At 44.2% G+C, this 16,629-nt stretch overlaps 3 protein-coding genes across 8 annotated transcripts in view; 2 read left to right on the forward strand and 1 right to left on the reverse strand.

Annotated features, from left to right (window-relative positions):
* Positions 1–1,965: 1,965 nt before the first annotated feature.
* Positions 1,966–7,186, reverse strand: C8H11orf1 (chromosome 8 C11orf1 homolog). Of its 4 annotated transcripts, none has more exons than XM_046017943.1 (5): positions 7,051–7,186; positions 4,835–5,065; positions 4,250–4,316; positions 3,465–3,593; positions 1,966–1,995 (listed from the first exon to the last, which is right to left on the reverse strand). In XM_046017943.1, coding segments are annotated over exons 1-5 (471 nt in total). In that variant the 5' UTR covers positions 7,093–7,186; the 3' UTR covers positions 1,966–1,993. The 4 variants fall into 4 exon arrangements, with proteins under 4 accessions (XP_045873899.1, XP_045873898.1, XP_045873897.1 ...); XM_046017942.1 differs by lacking the exon at positions 1,966–1,995 and adding an exon at positions 2,542–2,844; XM_046017941.1 differs by lacking the exon at positions 1,966–1,995 and having other exon boundaries at positions 3,297–3,593.
* Positions 7,187–7,485: 299 nt separating this feature from the next.
* FDXACB1 (ferredoxin-fold anticodon binding domain containing 1) lies at positions 7,486–12,717 on the forward strand. Its single transcript, XM_046017940.1, has 5 exons — positions 7,486–7,693; positions 7,925–8,081; positions 9,194–9,397; positions 9,585–9,743; positions 10,104–12,717. The coding sequence occupies exons 1-5, from the start codon at positions 7,522–7,524 to the stop codon at positions 11,284–11,286; spliced, it is 1,875 nt and encodes a 624-aa protein (XP_045873896.1). The 5' UTR covers positions 7,486–7,521; the 3' UTR covers positions 11,287–12,717.
* A 2,236-nt stretch (positions 12,718–14,953) lies between these two features.
* Positions 14,954–16,629, forward strand: part of ALG9 (ALG9 alpha-1,2-mannosyltransferase) — a 96,032-nt gene continuing 94,356 nt past the window's right edge. Inside the window, exons 1-3 of one of the 3 annotated variants that reach the window (XM_046017156.1) lie at positions 14,954–15,165; positions 15,258–15,488; positions 16,313–16,451. In XM_046017156.1, the coding sequence (XP_045873112.1) occupies positions 15,358–15,488; positions 16,313–16,451 (270 nt within the window). In that variant the 5' untranslated portion in view covers positions 14,954–15,165; positions 15,258–15,357. Of the gene's footprint in view, positions 15,489–16,312; positions 16,452–16,629 lie in introns of all 3 variants that reach the window. The other 2 variants (XM_046017155.1, XM_046017157.1) reach the window with 2 other exon arrangements.

Raw genomic sequence — 16,629 nt, forward strand, 5'->3', positions numbered from 1 at the left:
GTGAAAACTTCGAATCCTTGTGCCTTGATGGTGGCAATAAAAAAAAAAAAAAGTGGAAAACAGATGAGCATTTCCAAACTGTTAAACACAGAATAACCATATAATCAGGCGGTTCCACTTCTGGGTATATTCCCAAAAGAACTGAAAGTGGGGACTCAAACAGATACGTGTACATCAATGTTCATAACAGCACTGCTCCCAACAGGCAAAAGGTGAAAACAACACAAGGATCTATTAACAGATGAATGGAGCAGCAAAATGCAGTAAATACACAATGGACTATTATTCAGTCTTAAAAGGAATATATCCTATAATATGGATGAAACTTGAAAACATGCTAACAAAATAAAACAGACACAAGAGAACAAATATGACATGAATCATCTTTTATGTGTTTCCTAGAAGAGGCAAATTCATAGAAACAGGAAGTAGAACAGTGGTTACTAGTAGAACAGTGGTTACTAGGAGAATAGTGGTTACTAGGAGAATAGTGGTTACTAGGAGAAGCAGGAATGAGAAGTCAGTGTTTAATTGGTATAGAGCTTCAGTTTGGGATAATGACAAAGTTCTGGAAATAGTGCTAATAGTTGCACAACTCTGTGAATATACTTAATGCCACTGAATTGTACACTTAAAAATAGTTAAAATGGGTGGAGGGGGCACCTGGCTGGCTCAGGTGAGTAAGAGCATGTGACTCTTGATCTCAGGGTTGTAAGCTCAAGTCCCAAGTTGGGCAACTGACTCTTGATTTTGGCTCAGGTTGTGACTTCAGGGTTGTGGGATTGAGCCCCACCTCGGGCTCTATGCTCAGTGTGGAGTCTGCTTGTCCCTCCTCTCCTTCAACCCCTCCCAAATAAATAAATAAAATCTTAAAAATAAACAAAGAAATCTTTCTAAAAAATCATTAAAATGGTAAGTTTATGCTATATATGTTTTACTACAATTTAAAAAATATCCTGGATAGACAGGAAATAAAATAGGATATGTAACATATAAATTTAAAATAAGTGCCAATAAAATACTGTTCATATTTCAGGAGCATGTATTAACGAATTACTACAATTAGTAAGAGACAATAACTCAAATTCTTTTTTTAAAGAGATGTATTTATTTACCTGAGAGAGAGCACGCATGCACACGGGAGTGGGCAGAGCAGAGGGAGAGAGCATCTAGGGGGGCCTCACGGCTGATCACGAAGCCTGATGTGGGGCTCAGTCTCATGACTCTGAGATCATGACCTGAGCTGAAATCAAGAGTTAGACGCTTAACTGACTGAGCCACTCAGGTGTCCCAATCAAACTCTACAGCTGATCTAACAATGCAGCGCTGTTTCCACCAATCCATAATGCATCTTTCTGTGAAACTGGACAAGGTGATCCTAAAATTTATATAAAACGGCAACTGGTTAAAAATAGCTCAAGACACTCTTGAAGAAAAACAACGTGAAAGTATCTCATTTATTAGATGTTAAGATTTACCAAATTATCATAATTACAATAGTGAGGTAATTAAGGCCTTGTGTTAAGATAGCACGTGTAATGACAGACCAATGGAATGTTTTAGAGCCCAGAAACAGGCCTAAGTACACAGTCGATTTACAGTAAAAATGGTGTTTTCAATAATTAATGCTAGGAAAACTGGATAGTCATACAGAAAAAAAAAAAAGAAACTCAGTTACTACCTAACATCATACACAACATAAATCACGTATCTGTCTGTAACATAAAATAGTGAAAGTTTGCAAGGAAATACATGGGAGACATGTCCCATCTATTTTATTGTCATAATAAACAGGAGAGAAAATAAAAAAGGAAAATATTGATAACTTTAAACCCGTTGAGGCACCTGGATGGCTCAGATGTTAAGTGTCTGCCTTCAGCTCAGGTCATGATCCCAGGGTCTTGGGATGGAGCCCCACATCCGGCTCCCTGCTCAGCAGGAAGCCTGCTTCTCCTTCTTCCACTCCCTCTGCTTGTGTTCCCTCTCTCACTCTCTCTGTCAAATAAACAAATAAAATCTTAAAAAATTTTCTTAAACCTGTTAAAATTTAGACTTTTCCTCCCTGTGTTCACTAATCCCCAAATATTCCCAATCCTGTCTCAATTCCTACCAGTTCCCCACTTTGAAAGACCCAACTTAAACCAACAGAGCCCTTACCCCAAATCTCTAAAAATACCCTAATTCTCCCTCCTTTTTTAAAGATTGTATTTATTTATGACAGAGAGAGATAGTGAGAGAAGGAACACAAGCACAGGGGAGCTGCAGAGGAAGAAGCAGGCTCCCCGCTGAGCTGGGAGCCTGATGGGGCTCCATCCCAGGACTCTGGGATGATGATCTGAGCGGAGGAAAGGCAGACGCTCAGCTGACTGAGCCATCCAGGTGCCCCATATCCCCTGCTTTTCCAAAAAAAGATTTATTCATGGGGGGGGGTGGGCAAGCACAAGCCAGGGGAAGGGCAGAGGGAGAAGCAGACTCCCCACAGAGCAGGGAGCCTGAGGTGGGGGTGGGCTCAATCCCAGGCCCCTGAGATCATGACTTGAGGCTCCATCCCAGGACCCTGAGATCATGACCTGAGGCTCCATCCCAGGACCCTGGGATTGTGACCTGAGCTGAAGGCAGACGCTTAACCAACTGAGTCAGCCAGGAGCCCCAACATCCCCCTTCTGAATTCTCACCAAGATTGTATCAAGTTGATGTGCTTCCTTGCTACAGGCTTAATAACTCAGTTTTGTTTAATAAACACGTTTCCTTGATGGTCTTTGTGGGTGAATAAAAAATCGACAGTCCTTCTGTTTAAGATACATGCTGAAATCTTTATAGATGAAAGGGTTTAACTTCTGAGATCTGCTCCAAAATTAATTAAAGAGATAGAGAAATTATATAGGGATAGTTAAGATCAATCATAAATTGTTGAAGGTGTGTAGTGGTACATGGGAATGCATTATATTACTCTAATTTTATGTTTTAAATCCACTATAATAATTATAAAAACTTATTTTTCTCTTTTCTTTTTTGTCCTAGGAGGGCATGTTCATTAAGGTCACAAAAGAGTTACAATATCTGACTGTGACTGCCAGGCTCACACCCAGGAAGCACCTAGCCAATGATAACCGAACTCACGCTGGATTTTGGAGTTCCACCTTGAATGGAAGGTAGGGAGGGGCAAAGTAGTAGCAGATCTGAACTAATTCTTTTTAATCTCCTCCTACTACAACCTTGTAACGTAGAACTAAGAGCAGAAATTAACTTAAATCTGACATTTAAGTCTTGATTAAAACAAAAAAGAGGGTAGGGAATATTTTTCTGTGCTTGCTTTATTCAGAGTGAAACGGTTATAGTCAGCTAGATTCTTAGTTGTGCTTAGAACGTGCTCCCTCCTACAATTTACTCTGGAAAAATGAAGCTGCTTCTTCTTTCTTAGAACCGTGGAGCCTGAAATTGGCAGTTACTACGATTCCACATACATGCAGAGTGATGCGCAGTTTGAGGCTCTGAGTAGCTGGTCATGTAAGTTGACTTTTCTGTGCATTTGTACCGAGGAGGATCCAGTTCCGGTTGATGTCCTGGAAACCAGTGAGGCTCTCTCTTAAATCCTGAGGGAAGAGAGAAGAGAAGAGAAGAGAAGAGAAGAGAAGAGAAGAGAAGAGAAGAGAAGGAAAGACAAGTGGAATCAGTCAAGAACAAGGACCCTTAGTAACTGGTCTTGCTCTTATTTCTGAGGTAAAATTTCCGAGTCTAGTGAGTCCTGGTTTGGGCCGCTGCCTTCGGCTCAGGTCATGATCTCGGGGTCCTGGGATCGAGTCCCGCATCGGGTTCTCTGATTGGCGGGGAGCCTGCTTCCCTCTCACTCTCTCTGCCTGCCTCTCTGCCTACTTGTGATCTCTCTCTGTCAAATAAATAAATAAAATCTTTAAAAAAAAATTGAGAAAGAAAAATCAGGGGCACCTGGGTGGCTCAGTTGGTTAAGAGTCTGCCTTTGGCTCAGGTCATGATCCCTGGGTCCTGGGATCGAGTCCTGCATTGGGCTCCCTGCTCTGTGGGAAGCTTCTTCTCCCTCTCCCCCTGCCTGCTGCTCCCCCTGCTTGTGCACATGTTCTCTCTGTCAAATAAATACATACAATCTTAAAAAAAAGAGAAAAATCCTTTACTTATTCACTCATTCAGTTTACTTCTATTTGAGCTCCTTCCATGTTCCAGGCATTAAGCTATGTCCTGAGAATATAAAGATTGAAAAGAACAGTCCACCTACTATGAGTTGAAAGTGGCATTTTGTTGTTGTAGCTCGTATCATATGTTGTTTCAAAGTAGTGTCCAAACTGGAAAGAAAAAGTAATCAGTTAAAAATATAGGAGTCTAAAAAAAAAAAAAATATATATATATATATATATATATATATATATATAGGAGTCTACATTTAGTGTTGGGAAATAAAGGAAACAATGACATGAATTTTAACAGACTCTGTCATATTTTGGATTAACTAGAGGTCTATATGTTGTTAGTCTACAGTCTATTAACTTTCATATCCTTTGTTTACTTGTTTGTTAGGAGACACTTAAGGGAAAAATGCAGATAAATTACAAGTCTAGGTAGGCAGCCTGAGTCAGAAGACATATATGTAAAAGGGTACTGCTCATACTTTTACTTTGCTATTCTACTTGATAGTAAAATAAGACAGCCAGTCCAGCTAAAGACTGCTGTCCACCCCCAACCACCTCACTGAACAGAGAAGCCCTAGAGGTCTCAGCATGGAAGTTATGAGATTCCTACCTCTAAAATGGCCTGTGGCATTTCTTTTGCTAAGGGAAGGAAACAGAAGAGAATGTTAGATTACCTGGGAAGGCAAGGGTTTGGGCTTCACAATATTCCTTAGGTCATATCTTTCCTGGTTCCAGTTTCCCATCAAGGTACAGTTTGAATAGGCATTCTCATTAGTGGTACATCTCCATCCATACTGGAAAAACTTGGATGTATCATTCCAATCTGTCCATACTTCAGCATGGCCATCTGCATTGATGAGGCTGCCATAGTGTGGGTTTGCTAGGAAATAGGCAAGGTGCTGTCTCTGCAAAAGGTGAGATCAGAAAAGCTAGTTGCAAAAACTAGGGAACGGAAAAGGCATTCATCCCTTTCTCACCCTTGGCCAAGTATAACATAAGCCCATCTTACTAAGGATCTAGGCTTCTTCCCAATATAATTGTGGTTCTGTTTCTTCTCCCCTGCTATCGTCAAAGAGAATAGAGAAAAGTGCAATTTGGATAAGTAGATAACACAACAAAGGGTCAATAAATGAGTTTCCTTCTTTCTGGACTCAGCTCAAATGCTACGTCTTACATGGTATGTTCCAAGTTAACTTCTCTTTCCTTTGTCTCACACAGCATGGTATCTTCATACCCTTAGCTTTCTATCATATGTTAGAATTCTTCAAGTAAGTGTTGAATCTCCTATGTTGAACTGTACATCCCTTGAGGAGAGGCCCTGTGTCTTATTATCATACCCTCTCCTTCTGCCAGCTCTCCCAGTCAATGGTGATTTGCACATATCAGGTGACCAACGTCTGAATTTCAATCTCTTGTAAGGAATCAAAAGCCTAGCCATTTTTATTTTGGGCCAAAAATGACTGTGCTCCCTTGGCTTGAGGGCAAGACAATACCTTCACAGGAGAAGAGCATTTTGATGCTGAGTGGCTTGTGTTGTTTGAAGAATTTGTAGGAAAGTGACAGAAAGTATTATTCAGCTGTTCCATTTTCTTTAAAGGAAGAGGTATCACCAAACTTGGCCTTCCTGTTCTCCAAGCGAATGAGGAATGTAGGTCACCCAGATCACCATGGCCAGGAGGTCATGATTTGGAAGTCACCACCCACCTAGCCACCTTTCCACAGGTAGGGACAAAGTCAATACTGTAGCCCTCAAAACATGTGCCTTTGTGAAGAGAGATGTGCGCACTGATGTCAACAAATAGCATAATGACTAAAGAGTAATTCCTGCAAAGTCTGACAAGCCTAGTACTCACACTGCAGACCAAGGCGACACTTTCCTTGGGGCTATAAAGACAGGCATCACCATCTACTCAGTTGCCCAAGCCCAAAACTTGGCTCATCTTTGACTCTGAATTCTCTTTCAATGCCTTATATCTATCCAAACTCTAGGTCTTATTGATTTTTGAATTAGACCACTACCCTCCCAACCCCACTGCCAATTTCCAGTTTAGATCACTACCAGCTTTTGTCAACATTCTTGGTGTAGTTGCCTCTCTGATCTCTGTGCCATCAGCCTTGGTCTTCTCCAATCCTTTTTCTATAGGAAAGAAGAATAGTGTGAAAATGAAAATCTAATTGTGTCATCTTCCTATTTAAAAGCTGGCCACTATTAGAATAAGACTCGGGCTGTTAAAATGGCTTACGATGTTCTATATGACCTGGCTCCTGCTTAAGTCTTCCTTCTCCTCTGTTACCCGCTCTCCCTCTAACTACATTTCAGCCAAACTCAACCTTCTGTTTCTCCATCAAGCATACACAAATACTGTTCCTCCTGCCTCTTCACTTGTCTTTACCCAGGTCAGGTGTACAATCCCTTTCCCCCTTAGCCTCTTTTTTTTTTTTTTTTTTAAGATTTTATTTATTTGAGAGAGAGAGAGAACAAGCAGGGGAAGCAGCAGGCAGAGGGAAGGGAGAAGCAGACGCCTCGCTGAGCAGGGAGCCTGATGCAGAGTTCATCCCAGGATGCTGGGGTCATGACCTGAGCAGAAGGCAGACTCTTAAGTGACTGGGTCCCCCAAAATTCAGGTTCACTTCATTTAGGGAATCTTTCCACTTCCTCCCAGAAGTTGGTCAGGTTCTAAATCCTTCTGTGCCCTACAGCCCTGAATGACTGCTCATAGCACCGCATCCCGTTGTACCAGAATTGCCTCTTTTGCTGTGCGGTCTCCATCACACTCTAAGTTCAGGCCACATCTTATTCATCCATGTACTTAGCCGCCCTCACAGTGGCCTCACACACAACAGGCACTCAATATTTCCTGAATGAATAAAAAGTAGGAGATAGAAGCACCTGGAGAAACCCCGAGCAGCAGAGACAATGGACAGTAGCCATTTCAGACGAGAGGAGGCTTGTTGTCCAGCAACAAGCAGGACACAGCCCAACCTCTCGACTTCAGCCCCGCCCTTTTCCTTTCACTCAGAACTCGCCTCTCCCGGGGTCTGTCCCTTCTTTAGTGACTGCTTGTGACCTCATGCAGGTGTGACGAAGTCGCTCACGGCAGCCGTCAGGCAAAAAGGCGTTTATTTTAACACTCCTGAAGGTGTGAAGGAGTGAGGGGACAGAGTGGTCGGTGTCTCGCGTTTGCACTCATGCCTATTTCCCCCTCCCAAGCCGCTGCACCAGTTTCTCAGGACAACTGGACGCTGTCTGTGCATCATCAATCAGCGACGCAGGAAGAAGAGGCCCGCAGTGTCCCCCACGGAGGAAGTGACGTAAGAAACTGGCGCCTCCGAGGACGCGAGCGACGAGCTGGTTGAGGCCATGGCCCCTCGGCGCCTCCTGTTGGTTGGAGAGGGTAATTTCTCCTTCGCCGCAGCTCTGAGCGAGACCCTGGATGCGAGCACCCATGTAACCGCCACCTGCCTCCAGCGCTCCGCCGACGTGGCCGGGAATCCGGTGGCCCAGGAGAATCTGCGGCGCCTGCGCGAGCGAGGTAGCGGGGCCAACCCCTCCGCGCAGCAGCCCCCCGCCCCTCCTCGCTCCGCCCCGCCCCGCCCCGCGGCTGGCGCGGCCAGAGCTGGAAAGGGAGGGGAAGCATAGTTTGCTTTTGAGCGTCGGGTTCCCTGAAAACCGGCTGTGGGCTTGGACCGGGGTTGTCTTGCACGGTCCAGGTTAGGGAGGGATTCAAGTCTAGAGACACCCATCTGTCTATATTTCGTGCCAGGTACTGAGGTACGTTTTGGTGTGGACTGCACCCAGCTGGCAGATGCCTTCAAACCGCAGCGTAGGGAGTTTGATCGAATTTATTTTAATTTTCCGCACTGTGGACGAAAAGCCGGAGTAGTTAAGAACCGGGAACTGCTTGCCAAGTTTTTCCAGAGGTGAGGAAATGAGACCACTCACAAGTAAAATGTTTGAGATGGACATTGCATAGTTGCTGCGCTCACACATTTTAGTCTGGGAAATAAGGCATACGTGTTTAAGTTACTGTGATAGGCTGAGAGAGACTATGAAGCTCCAGAGGAACCCACAATCTAGTTGGGAAGGCAGACATGGAACCTAAATGTTAAATAAAGTATAAATAGTGTGTAAGCTCTTGGGCGTGTCAAAGAAGGATCACTCACCTATTTGGGATAATGCAGAATAATGGTAGCCAGAATAATCTAATGGCCAAAAGCATGGATTCAAAATCCCCACCCACCACTTAATAGTTATGTGATTTGGGGTAAGTTTATTTGGTCCTTATTTGCTTTTGATTCTTTATCCATAAACTGAGGATATTTACGGTAACTACCTCAAATTTGAACTTAAAAGAGTGCTTTAGGGGCACCTGGGTCGCCCAGTTGTTGGACATCTGCCTTCTGCTCAGGTCATGGTCCCAAGATCCAGCCCCACATGGGGTTCCCTACTCAGTGGAGAGCCTGCTTCTCCCTCTCCCACTCCCCTTGCTTGTGGTCCCTCTCTCGCTGTGTCTCTCCTGTCAAATATATAAATAAAATCTTTAAAAAAACGAAACAAACAAATCCAGTGCTTTTCACTATTATACCAAAACACGTGGCACTCTTGGAGGTCTCTAAGAGGTCATAGTTGTCAAGAAACTTTTCACACAGCCAAGGTTTTAAGTTAGTATTTGAAATACAGAATTTTCATAGGCAGGGAGTGAAAAGAACAGCTTTCTAAACTGGGAAGAACAGCCCAGTCAGTGAATCATGTATAGGAACTTGGCAGACACTGACCTTTCTATGACGTTAGATGAACAATGCAGTTACAAAGCCAGCTAATACCCTGGTCAGCCACGAGTATCAGTTATGAGTTGAACACAGAATTTACATTCTTACTTCTTCCTCTGCATGTTCGAAATCTATAGACCTTTGTAAATAGATACGAATGGATTTTAATTATTTCACAGCCAAAGAAGGTATATACAATTTTCTTCTTATGGTAACTTCAGCTTATTTCTGATAAACGGCTGATGTGCTCCTCTCCCTGTTAGCTGTAAAGATGTTCTTGCAAATGAAGGAGAAGTCCATGTGGCGTTGTGCAGAGGACAAGGTGGGACTCCTGCTGATAAACCCAGGAGAGAATGGCACAACAGCTGGCAAGTGGTTGCCATGGCAGCTCTGGGGGGATTCATTTTAAGTGACGTGCATCCCTTCGGCTGTGAGGCTGTGCCAGGGTACAAGTGCACTGGGTATAGGTGAGTAATAACAGACATTTAAGCCTTTTACATCTCTTTTGCTAATAATGAAAAAAATCTCTTAGGCCAGCTTTCCCCTACCACTTTCCTGCTTTGGTCTCTAAAATTACTTGCTTTTAAAAATAACGACAATAAATTAATTAATTAAGAAAATGACAGACTCCATACTTGGTGACTCTTTTTCCAGGAGTCAAGATAAGCCCTTTCATGTGGAAGGCGCTTTGAACCATATCTTCACCCGGAGCTTACCCTTTGGAGGTTCACAACCCAGAATCTTCAGGATCAGACTGGGTGACCGGTGGTTTTCCTTTCCAGAACCAGAAGCACTTGTAGGAAAGTTGAACAGGTAACCTGCTGTTTTACCAGAAATTAATTCTATCTCTAGCTGTATCCTGATTGGCTTGATGCCAACCGTGTATTGAATAGGTGCTATATAAATTGTTAATGATGTTGATGCTATGAATACTTGTCAGTCTGGCCTTACACAAGCCTTTTTAGAATTAAGAATTTGTCTGCTATATCATACAAATGGTGGCTGTCAGAGTTCTGAAACACATGATATCTGTTTCTGGTAGGTAATTTTTTAATTTGCTTTTAGGATCACTTTAAGGATAATTCTTTTCTATATTCTTTGTGCTTTTAATTCTAGATCCATTGTAATCAATTATTTGAAGTTAAAAAGTTATTTTTGTGTGTGTTTAAACAGAGGTTTCCTAGAAGCACCTTCATGTCATCCTATCAAAACCATTAATGAGAAACTCATTGCTGAATTGGGCAAAGCTTTCCCTCTGAAGAGGCTGAAGTGTTCCTTCGCTTTGCTGCCAGAGGGAAGCCCTAGTGTTCTCACTTCCTGGAACTGTGACAGTTTATCAGCTGCCTTTTGGATTAGTCTCTGTGAAGATAACTCAAATTCTGAGTCCCTGACTAGTGGGACAACACAAGACGTGGAGGACTTCCTCGAGTTATTTTCAGAATTTAGCCTTCTCAAGGATTCTGGAAGAGACGGCAAGCAAGAAGCTCATGAAGAAATCTGTGGCCAAACCAAGGTCTGCCTTAGACCTTCTCTCCTAGTTCATGTTCAGGCTGTCATCCAAGCACCAGACTTCCTCCCGGGTTCCCTGCACGTCCTCAGCGGACCTGTCTTTCGGAAGTGCCACATCTTGCCTTTCACAATGCCGGCATTCCATGAGACTTTATTTATCCTTGGGTTTAATAAAAATCTGAAGGATAGTTATCTTCCATCACTACTGGATCACCTGAAGGGCACTCTCGATAGGCTTCTGACACAGACATTGCTGGAGGGCTCTAAGCTGAGCAGTTCAGTGGAATTTGTCTTTCAACCAAATGGGAAAGATTATATTATTAAAGTGAGGTCTCATAATTTTGGCTCAGATTGTGCCAAGGATCTGATTATTGGGTCTGTCTCTACATCTGCTACAAGCATTGTACACAAGGACCAGTGTTTTATGTTTGTGTCAGTGAACTTGGACCTACTAGCCATGCTTGTCTGGGGTATCTCTGACTGGAGGATGTTGTGGACCTTTGACCACCGTTTCCTGAAGCATTTTGTTCCTGGGAAAATAGAATCCTTTAAAAGCTATTCCCTGTATCCCCCATGCTATGTGCATGATATTAGTTTTTGGTTAGATGAGAAGAAAGGATTTGATGAAATAGAGTTTCACACAGTGGCCCGAGCAGTGTCCCAGGACACTGTCATATCCATACAATTCCTTAGTAGTTTCCAGCATCCAGAGACTCAACAGGTCAGTCTCTGCTATAGATTGACTTACCAGACATGTGACAAGGCCCTCACCCAGCAGCAGGTGGCATCAATGCAGTCCCAGTTTAGAAAGGAGATTCAGCAAAGACTACATGTAACACCTCGGTAGTTTAGTAAATTTACTTCTCCAGAGTGATCCTTGTGGGTATGGGTGCAGGTTCAGGTGAAAAAGACCAATTTGGGGGCGCCTCGGTGGCTCAGTTGGTTAAGCCTCTGCCTTCGGCTCAGGTCATCATCTCAGGGTCCTGGGATCGAGCCCCACATCGGGCTCTCTGCTCAGCAGGGAGTCTGCTTCTCTCTCCCTCTGCCCATCCCCCATGCTTGTGTGCGCTCCTCTCTCTCTCTCTCTCTCTCTCATAAAATCTTAAAAAGAAAAGAAGAGACCAATTTGTAACTTGTAGTCCTTTCTGGACTGTGTTCTTTTTGTGAAATCTTTTACCTTGTGACTATAGCCAATGTTGATGAACTAGGGGCTCTATCACTTAAATTCATAGACTATGATGTGATTGGTAACCTTTGATGTTGTACCATATTTTCCTGAGTCATGACTAGGAAAACTAACAAAACAGTATTTTGTACTTTAGAAGATTTACTCATGAAAATGCAATAGAACTTACGTGTCATTTGTATTTTTTCCCTACTGCCAATTCCTCTTCTTTAACCCAATATGTATTATCTCACTAAGTCAACTTACAAGAGTGGGTTTTGGAGTCAGACCCATATTTATTAGCTTGGGTAAGTTGAAAGTGCTCGAAAATTGGTATTGGTATTATCATGATAACACTTATTACATGGTTGACTACGCTGAAGTCATGGAACTAATTAATGTCAGATTTAGAGCTCACGCTTGGGTTTGTCTGACTCTAAAGCCCATGTTCCTTCTCCCATTGTTACTTCTCCTTCCCAGTCTTCACTAGTAACCTCTCCGCTGTGATTAAACTTTGGTCTCCTAGATGCTGGAGCCTTCTGTTGTAAGCATCTCTCAGAGACACTGGGAGATTGGCTCAGCCCAGGACTCCACAGAATGGAGTCCTCTAATGTTAATTCATGTATGTTCCTGTTAATGAATAGTTAGGCTCTGCAGATTGGAATTATATTGAAAACTCTTGGGAGGAAGTAATTGTCTTATTTGTTCTTGTATTTGGAGAAGAGCATGTAGAAAAGCAAGAATGGAAGTGAAGATACAAACTGGGAGGTAATTACGGTAATGCCAGTGAGCGATAATGGTGACCTGGACCAGGATGGTAAGTTGTTGGGCTGGGTAATATTTGAAAGGTTTTGCTGATGGAATATGTCTATATGGGTGAAGGGTGTGGGGCTAAAGAAACAGTAATGAAGCAGGACTGACTTTGTGTTTTTTGACCTAGAAGAACAGAAGGATCATTAATGAGGATGGGAAAATTGGCATAACATTTTGGGAAGTGGGGTAAAGAATCAAGGGAACTCTGATGAACACATTTATTGTCTTTCTACACAGACTATAAGCTAATTGCGGGCAGGCAATGTGATTGATATCTTATTTGTTTTAATTTTTATTAAAGAGCGCACACACACACACAAACACACACACACACGGCAGGCATTGGGGGTGTTGCAGAGTCAGAGGGAGGGAGAGAATCTTAAGTAGGCTCCACGCCCAGGGCTGAGCCCAATGTAGAGCTCCATCTCACGACCCTGAGATTATAACCTGAGCCAAAAACACCTAGCAGACATTAACCCACAGAGCCACCCGGGCATCCCCGATGTTTAGCTTTCTTCTATCCCTAGTGGTGCCTAGTACATGGACAAGGTAGTGTTTGAGCTAGATCTTAAAATAAGGTCAGTGATAGGATGGGAGGATTGTCAGGCAAGGAGGATGTCCATTCCAGGCACAGGTATAGATAAAAGAGCAGTTGGGGCACTTTTCAGGCTAGTTAGTTGGAATGTAAATGTGTATAGGAAAGTGGTGGAGGTTAAGATTAGAAAAGTAGGTTAGGGCTGGATTTAGCAGATGAAAGACAATTCTAGAATACAGATTTTGTACTTCATTTGGCAGGCAATGGGAGAACTGGTGATTTTTGATTAAGGAGGCAATACAGAGTAGTGCTTTTGAAAATTAATTGGACAGTGTTGCATAGGATGAATTTGAGATGAGGGACCTCTGTAAGGATGTTATTGTAGTTCTCCTAAGTAGAGGCAGGGAGTGGCCTGCATGAGAGTGAAATGAGAAGGGGAATGAAAAAGGGATGTCTGTAGGAGATAGGGCTAGGTTGGGATGTCTGAACTTGGTACCTAATAATTACCTATAGGAACTGAGCAGTTTTCAATATTTGTAAATTAAAAAAGATTTTATTTATTATTTGACAGAGAGAGACACAGCCAGATAGGGAACACAAGCAGGGGGAGTGTGAGAGGGAGAAGCAGGCTTCCTGCCGAGGAGAGAGCCCAATGTGGGGCTTGATCCCAGGACTCTGGGATCATGACCTGAGCCGAAGGCAGAGGCTTAACGACTGAGCCACTCAGGCGCCCCAATATTTGTGAATTTTTAGCATGAAATAATAATCTGGGATCCTGTAAAGTTCATCACTCCCTCTAAATAACATTCTAAGTGTATAGCAGTGTATATTAAGGTGATGGTCATTTAAGTTTGAACACCTTTTTTTTAATCTTTTTAAAAATTATTTATTTATTTGACAGACAGAGGTCACAAGTAGGCAGAGAAGCAGGCAGAGATAGAGGGGGAAGCAGGCTCCCCGCTGAGCAGAGAGCCCGATGCAGGACTCGATCCCAAGACCCTGGGATCATGACCCGAGTCGAAGGCAGAGGCTTAACTGAGCCACCCAGGCGCCCCAAGTTTGAACCCTTCTAAAAGAACTCCATTTTTACCTGTTTTTTCATAAAGTTTTTTTTTTTTTTTTAAGATTTTATTTATTTGACAGACAGAGATCTCAAGTAGGCAGAGAGGCAGGCAGAGAGGGAGGAGGAAGCAGGCTCCTTCCTGAGCAGAGAGCCTGATGTGGGGCTCCATCCCAGGACCCTGAGATCATGACCTGAGCTGAAGGCAGAGGCTTTAATCCACTGAGCCACCCAGGCACCCCTTCATTTTTACATGTTTTATGTATACGTTGTTCTATTTTAAATTTTTTCATTTTGTGGGTCCCTTTAATCTTTTATATGTAATTGATTTTACTACTTTTGTCTCTTAACCTCCATCCTAGCTTTATAAGTGATTACTACCTTTATGTTAGCTTTTACTCATGAAATTTTTTCCTTCTGTAGCTGTCTTCTACTTACTGCCACCCCCCTTTACAGGAGTCCTTTTAACATTTCTTGTAAGGCCCATTTCAGCACTCCCTGTACAAACGTTTCAGCCACTGCTACAGAGCTGCACAGGATGGGACAGAACTCTGCGACTGGGGGAGTGGGCAGGAGATCAGGAACAGATGAATAACCGCTGGGAGTCCGAGGTGTGCTAGCACCTGTATGACATCAGGTGTTTCCTCCTGATCTCCTTGTGGGAAAAACATGGGCTTCCTAATAAGACAGACCTGAGTTGGAACAGGGCTCCACGATTTCCTGGCTATGCAACCTTGGGCCTCAGTTTATTTATTGATAAGAACAAGGTGGCTGTATAGCATTTAAGAAGGGTAAAGTGTGTAAATGCTCATCCAACTGCTAGTAGCAATGGCAGTGCCGGGTGTATGGTTGATTTGTTGCACAGGATTTCTTCAGGCTTTCATTTTTCTTATTCTATATTCTGCCCTTACAGCTTTGTCTCTCTGAAGCAGTTAATTAGCTACAGGCTGTCTCTATCCCGCTCGCCAAAAGACAGGGCAAGGTGTAGTGACCTTTCAAGGACCTCCCCTTTCCTCTGCAGCTGTGCTGTTATCTTTAACTGGATAAACACGTAGCCACTTTCCATTTGTGCTGGAGAGTGGAGGAAGAGAGTGGGACGGAGGGCGGAATGCCCAGAATTACAAGTGTGTGGAAGGGATAGCTGGTGGTGAAGGTCAAATCTCAGGTTTTATTTCTTCTCTACTTGGGGAGTTGCCCCAATTGGCCCAATAACACTATAATTTCGTCTTTTCTGCGCATGTCAAGGTCTTTTGTCCCTCGGCGGACACCGTTGCCAGCCAAAGCTATGTCTCCGCGCTCGCCGCTTTCGTAGGGTGCCGAGTTGTACCTCTTCTCCACGCGTGCCATGGCGAACCGAGGGGCTCGTCAGCGCCTGAAGGGGAGCGGGAGCAGCGGCGGGGACACGGTCTCGGCTGCGGACAAGCTGCGGGAGCTGCTGTGCAGCCGTGAGGCGAGCGGCGCGGAGCCGCGGACCGAGTAGGTGTGCGGGCGCGGCGGGGGCGTGGCGGCCGGGAGGCGCGGGGCTGGCCCGAGGGTCTCCCCGGGCGGCGCGGGTCCAGCCTGGTTCCCCCGGGTACCTGTGCTCTTCCTGGACGGGTCACGTCTGGTCTTCGCCCCGCCCTGGGTCCCCCATCCTGCGTCCCTTGTTTCTCGGGAAGAAAGCCTGGAGGGAGGCTCCGAGGCTGCTGGTCCAGGCCCAGAGCGAGCTGGTATCGTGCGGTTTGAGTTGGCTGAGCCTCAGCGGGCTGGCAAGAGCAAAGAGCAGACCTTTCCCGGCAGTCTGCCTCAGTTCCTTCTTTGCCTGCGAGGTCCTAACCCCTTCCTCTTCACTGTGGGCCCCACAGTCCCCAGCACCTGCAACCGTCTCTCTCCCCAAGCCCGGGGCACTGCGGGTTTAGGACCGCATTAAAGGACCGGTCAACACATGGAACTGGAGGGGGTTACGCACTTTGCACAAAATTAGGCCTCTGTGCATTTGAACAGTGGGGAAATGAATAGATGTGGAAAGTAATCACCTTGTTAAGAGAAGAAAGAAAAAGAGGAGAGCTCTGTGGCCTTCAAGGAGTGTCACCGCGGCAATGAGTTAAAGTGTATGAATGAGCTTATGCATTAAGAGCAGGAAGTGGAAAGTAAGATTAATTCAGGTCTTGGTCCCTTCTGTGTTCTACTTAGAACAACTAACTTTTGAGGTGAATGACCTAAGCGTGCTTTGATGTCCTTGGCATTCTTGCCGTTTCTGCCCTGAACCGCTTTCTAGTTAGTCTGTCTTCCTGACATAGCCTCCCTTTGCTTCTGAGCAGGTTATCTGGGAACAAAGCAGGACAAGTTTGGGCACCTGAAGGATCTACTGCTTTCAAGTGTCTGCTCTCAGCAAGGTTATGTGCTGCTCTCCTGAGCAACATCTCTGACTGTGATGAAACCTTCAACTACTGGGAACCAGTAGGTGATTTCTTTAGTTTTGATTCCTTCCCCGCCCCCCGTTGATTTCACGACTTGGGACCTTGTTGCCAATCAGGATACAAATCATATACAACTGTGGCTGATAGTAAAACAATTTTATTTACACTTTTGTATTCTAAGCTGATGATTTACCTGCCTTGAAGGCCATGGGAAAATG

The sequence above is a fragment of the Meles meles genome, chromosome 8 (assembly GCF_922984935.1).
Source record: "Meles meles chromosome 8, mMelMel3.1 paternal haplotype, whole genome shotgun sequence".
Classification (NCBI taxonomy): domain Eukaryota; kingdom Metazoa; phylum Chordata; class Mammalia; order Carnivora; family Mustelidae; genus Meles; species Meles meles.